Source organism: Kryptolebias marmoratus, linkage group LG4 (genome assembly GCF_001649575.2).
Source record: "Kryptolebias marmoratus isolate JLee-2015 linkage group LG4, ASM164957v2, whole genome shotgun sequence".
In the NCBI taxonomy this organism is placed as follows: Eukaryota; Metazoa; Chordata; class Actinopteri; order Cyprinodontiformes; family Rivulidae; genus Kryptolebias; species Kryptolebias marmoratus.
Window position 1 is genome coordinate 333,048 of NC_051433.1, and position 5,424 is coordinate 338,471.

The 5,424-nt window shown below is 44.3% G+C and overlaps 1 protein-coding gene across 5 annotated transcripts in view; it reads right to left on the bottom strand.

The window, feature by feature from the left end:
• Positions 1-4,721, bottom strand: part of LOC108251226 (metabotropic glutamate receptor 7) — a 69,038-nt gene extending 64,317 nt beyond the window's left edge. For 3 of the 5 annotated variants that reach the window (XR_005233091.1, XM_037975358.1, XM_037975356.1), the window contains exon 1: positions 3,575-4,719. Coding sequence is in view for 4 of the 5 variants with exons in the window: in XM_037975358.1 (XP_037831286.1) it covers positions 3,575-3,686 (112 nt within the window). In the remaining variant the exon portion in view is untranslated. Of the gene's footprint in view, positions 1-3,574 lie in introns of all 5 variants that reach the window. The other 2 variants (XM_037975357.1, XM_037975359.1) reach the window with 2 other exon arrangements.
• Positions 4,722-5,424: the final 703 nt, after the last annotated feature.

Below are 5,424 nucleotides of genomic sequence, written 5' to 3' on the forward strand. Positions count from 1 at the left end.
GAGCTCTAAACCCGGTCCTGTTGGAGCTCTAAACCTGGTCCTGTTGGAGCTCTAAACCTGGTCCTGTTGGAGCTTTAAACCTGGTCCTGTTGGAGCTCTAAACCCGGTCCTGTTAGGAGCTCTAAACCTTGTCCTGTTGGAGCTCTAAACCCGGTCCTGATGGAGCTCTAAACCTGGTCCTGTTAGGAGTTCTACAGCTCAAAGTTTAAGCGGGTCACAGCTGAGGTTTTGAGATGATTTCTTCTGTTTTTGTGTCTTTTCTCAGATTTTGTTGGGTTTTTATCCTAATATTGGTCCCAGTTGTGCTGTGAGATTCAGATTGTTTCCCTTCTGGGATTAAACGTATTTGATGCTTTCTGCTGTTGATGAAAATCTTTGATCTTTTGTAGAAAACAGAGGAAATTCACCCCTCAGGTCAAAGGTCAGAGATGGGGACTTAAGTCCAGTTCACAGGAGAGAAAGATTCGGTTCTGATGTCCATGACGGTGTTTGGTTTGGTTCTGAGAATGAAAGTGTGTGTGTGGGTTATCTGCAGATTAAAGAGTAATTCAGCTCATATTGATTTCAGATGGTTCAGGTTATCAGCTCCCAGACCCGCAGAACTCAGACTGAAGCTACAACACCAGGCTGCAGACAAACCTACGGACCTGAAGGCGTTTCGAAACTAAATTATATGCTGTGTTTGTTAAAAATATTCTGATCCATCAGCATCTGGAGACAAACATCTGTCTGAGCTGAGAGTAATTAATCCTATCTGACTTCCTGCTGCACCTGCTGAGGTTCATTTCATGAAAGAAAAACCAAAACTAAAGAAGCAGCTGTTTGTTTCTGTAGGAAGAAACGTTCTGGCTAATTATTGATCAAATTGTTTTTCCCTTTTTCAGTGTCGATGTGTGGACGTGTGGACATGAGGACATGTGGACAGGCTGACATGTGGACGTGTGGACATGAGGACATGTGGACACCTTGACGGTCAAAGTAAGAGTGGGTTTGTTCAGTTTCAGGAGGAGATCTCAGTTCTCGGTCCTCCTCAGCCTGAAAGTGAAAACTTTGACCCGTTTAAAAGCAGCAAAGTAAAACCTGAGCAGAAGCCCGACCCGGTTCTGTCTGATTCAGCAGGACGGAGAGGAGAAATGCTGTGAGACGTTTGCGTCTCCTGACTCAGAGATCTGACTGAACGTCTCCAACCGTCGGAGGACATGTTGGCAGCTCTCAGCAGGAGGTCCGGTGGGGCCTTGCAGGTATTTACAGAACCAAGCAGCTGCAGCTGCTGTTTGATTTGTGGAATTTCTCACAAGCAGCAGCAGAAAAGACGAATGAGAGACGTCCCAAAAACAACCTGAGACCGGGACCGAGCATTCCTCCAAGGACTCTTTGTCTTTCTGTTCAAAAAGAAAATCTTGAAAGCAACATTATGTGCAATCAGCACTCAGAGTACATGTTGGAGATGACTCTCAGCTACTACCACACCAAACTAAGCTCAGTACCTGTAAACACGACTGAGTGGTAGCTACGCTTATAGTAGCTAAAGTCGATCGGATGTGACGGCCATCTTTAATCAGCTGTAGATGGACAGGAGAGATTATATTCTGTGAAGTCTGTGGACTGGTTCATGAGACATTCTGTAACCAGGGGAGGGGAGTAACTAGTTACATATAAGTATTCTGTAACTGAGTACAAAATGAATTTATAATTTCTGTCACATTTCTCTGTCCTTCAGTGTTTTGTGTTGTGTTGTGTTGTGGGGACTGTCATCATGTTGTCATTATTAATCTGGGATTTTGTGTGTTAATGAGTGCGTCTGTAAGGTTGTTTAAAGACGGTTAACTGACCTCACAGCAGCTGAATGTAATTAGATCTTTTACTTTGGTAAAGTAACTGAAATACTTTTTAAATGGAGTAACCTGTAACTGTAACTTATTAAATTTTTAAAGTAACCTTAGACCAAAACACACAGACAGTTAGGTTTTTCTTTTAGTATCAGTTTGTAATTGTATTTATTTTCTTTGTACAGATTCTGCAGATTTAATCTCATCTGTCAGAGTAAGACTGGATGTGACTCGTTAGAGTCAGATCAGCCCCAGCGGTTTGTTGTTGTGTTTATAGGCTTCATATAACGAGCTAAAAGCAGCAGCTGGAGCTGAGGTTTAAAAGTGTAGAGCAAACTTCTGGTTTTGGTCCATTTTTTAACTTAAGAACATGTTTTCACTCCCAGCAGTAGGACAGAAACATGCAGTTTTTATTGGTTCTATTTCACACTCCGACACAAACTAAAACATCCTTATTAAAAGTAATCCCTACGCCCCCCACCCCCCCAGCTTTGGGTTGGTTCAGTCCAACTTCAGCTGCAGAAATTAAAGGATTGAAATGGTTTACTGGAAGTTTTAAAACTGTTCTGACTATGACTCAGACAGAACACAGGAAGAACATTAAGATCCCGCTGTTTAAGATACCCACATGTCTATAAATCCCTTTATTCTGACTTTATTTTACTTCAACCCAGAGCTCTTTATAACTGATCATTTCTGAGCTACAGCTGGACTAAATATGACCTCAAAGTAAAAGTTCTGTAAACGTCTACATTTAGTTTTATATTTAAATAAATCTGTTAGAAATGAATAAAACCTTGATGGAAGTCGAACCCGTGAGAGGACGTGCGCAGACAGACCACCATGTTGGGCAGATTTAAGGGAGGAAAACAAACAAGTCTTTGAATTTAATGCATCATATTTTCTGCTGTTTAAACCCAGAAGCTGTCAGCTTCAGGTGGACAGAAACCATCCCCCTGGACCCCCTCCAGCCTCTGAGGGTCTCTGTGTGCCGAACACTGATGCGTTTGCTGCAGCTGCTTTAAAACACCCCAGACTTTCAGAATAAAACCGACAGTGAAGGAATCCTGCCGCAGCCAACAGGACGGATTCTGCTCAGGAACACGTTTCCGTCTCAGACCACAGATGAAACATGTCAACGTGTAAAGACGTATGTGGACTGTAAACTTTAAAGCGTTAGAGTATAAAGTATGCATTAGTCTGAGCTCCTCAGAGAGAGCAGACGGAGCTACGGGAACAGCCGTCTCTGCAGCGTCGCCATGGCAACAGGAGCGCCGATACCAGCAGCTGGTGTTGGAGAGCGACTGGTCACAGTTGGTGTTTGTTCTTCATTAATCTGATGATTGTTTGCTCGGGGAAAAATAACCTCTTATTCATAAAAAAAAGTGTTTGTTAAATGTGGGCAAAGTTAAACAAATTTGTTCAAAGTGACAAAAATATTAAAAAAAACTACAAAAACACTCAGACTGTCAGCAAACAAAGGCAAACACGAGCAGAGAAAGATCCAAACCTTCGTATGGAAGGAGTTTGGTTTGAGTCCGAGCTGAAGAGCTGCAGCAGCAGAGAGGACAGAGGACACGAGGAGACACAAAAGTGTCCCAGTGTTTAAAGAGAAAAGGACGAGGTTTGTCCAGCAGGAGCAGAACAGCTGCTGTAAGACATCATCTGCGTCTCTGAAACCTCATTAAACAGATTCAACAGCACAAAGAAGCCCAGATAGCAGATCCTGCAGGCCATCATCTCACCTGCTTCTCTGGAGAGCTGCATGAAGGCGTCCACCCCCTTCTCCCCGTAGCTGCCCTCTGAAGCCACCGTGGACACGTAGTTCCAGCCCAGGGTCTTCACGATGTCCACCATGGCCTGGGCCTGGAAGCTGTCCGGAGGGACGACCCTGGAGAAGAAGTCGTACCGGCGGTCGTCGCTCAGCTCCGGAGCCGTGGACGCGTAACTGATCTGAGGGATCTGGGAGGAAGAGGAGGAGAAGAAGGAGACATCATGAACCTACTGAGATCAAAGAAAAGAGATTAAAACCTTCTGAACTCTGACTGGGACACTTGGTTTGAGGACAAAGAAGACCTGGACTCTGACAAACCTTCCTGTCAGCCTTCCATCAGGACCTGAACTCATCCAGAGGTCCACAGACCTCCTTTTCCCTGTTCTGATAGTAAATCTGTCACCAGAGGTCCACAGACCTCCTTTTCCCTGTTCTGTTAGTAAATCTGTCACCAGAGGTCCACAGACCTCCCTTTTCCCTGTTCTGTTAGTAAATCTGTCATCAGAGCTCCACAGACCTCCTTTTCCCTGTTCTGATAATAAATCTGTCACCTTTGATTTTCTGTCTCCAGGTCCGGTGAAGTCCTGGAGCCTTTTGGACTGAAGAGTCTCCGCTCAGACTGGACCGAACAAACGTCCTAAAGTTAATCTGGACTCAGGTTTGACTTCATTCTGACTCGTTTTTACAGTAAACTCAACTCTGAGTTCAGTAATCAGAACCTCAGCTGTTTTTTCTGAGCTCTTTGACATTTTTAAAAGGTGAATGTTGGTATTTTCAGCTGATCTAAAATGAGTTTGTTGAAGTTAATTAGAGCTAATACGTAAGTTGGAAATATTGGGAAATGGGTTTGACCCGGCTGAGAGTGAAGCTGGTCACAGTAATTACACGAGACCTGAGAGAGGTCCGGGGGATTAGTCCATCTCCTTCCATAAAGGTCCTCCCTAAAGGCTGGCAGAATGAACTCCATCCATCAGAAAAATCTCAGAGAAACCCTTAAAGTTGTAAATTTCTCCAGCAGAAATCCCCTCAATTAGCCTCTGATCTCTGCAGAGCCACTCTCACGCCAGATAAAAACAAATTAATTCTTAAAGAAACCAGAGTTTTATAATAAATCATTTCACACAAACAGCAGCTTCTCTTCATTCATTCATTCATTCATTCATTCATTCATTCATTCATCCATTCATTCATTCATCCATCCATCCATCCATCCATCCATCCATCCATCCATCCATCCATCCATCCATTCATTCATTCATTCATTCATTCATTCATTCATTCATTCACTCATTCATTCATTCATTCATTCATTCTTCTTCTGTTTGTGTCAAACCAACAAAAAATCCATCAATTCTGCGTCTCCATCAGGACCGCTGAGCTCTGAGTGTTGGGAGATCATTAAACGGCCAGGAGACACGAGGGGACAGGAGGAGACACGAGGGGACAGGACGAGACGCAAGGAGACAGGAGGAGACACGAGGGGACGTAAGGAGACACGAGGAGACATGAGAGGACCATAAAGCGACACTGAACAAGCGCTGAGAAGACAACCAGAGAGTGAATATAAAGGCTGGGCTGACGGGGAACAGGTGAGTGAAGACACAGACAGGTGAGTGAGGACAGACAGACAGGTGAGTGAGGACACAGACAGGTGAGTGAGAACACAGACAGGTGAATGAAGACACAGACAGGTGAGTGAGGACAGACAGACAGGTGAGTGAGGACACAGACAGGTGAGTGAAGACACAGACAGGTGAGTGAGGACAGACAGACAGGTGAGTGAGGACACAGACAGGTGAGTGAGGACAGACAGACAGGTGA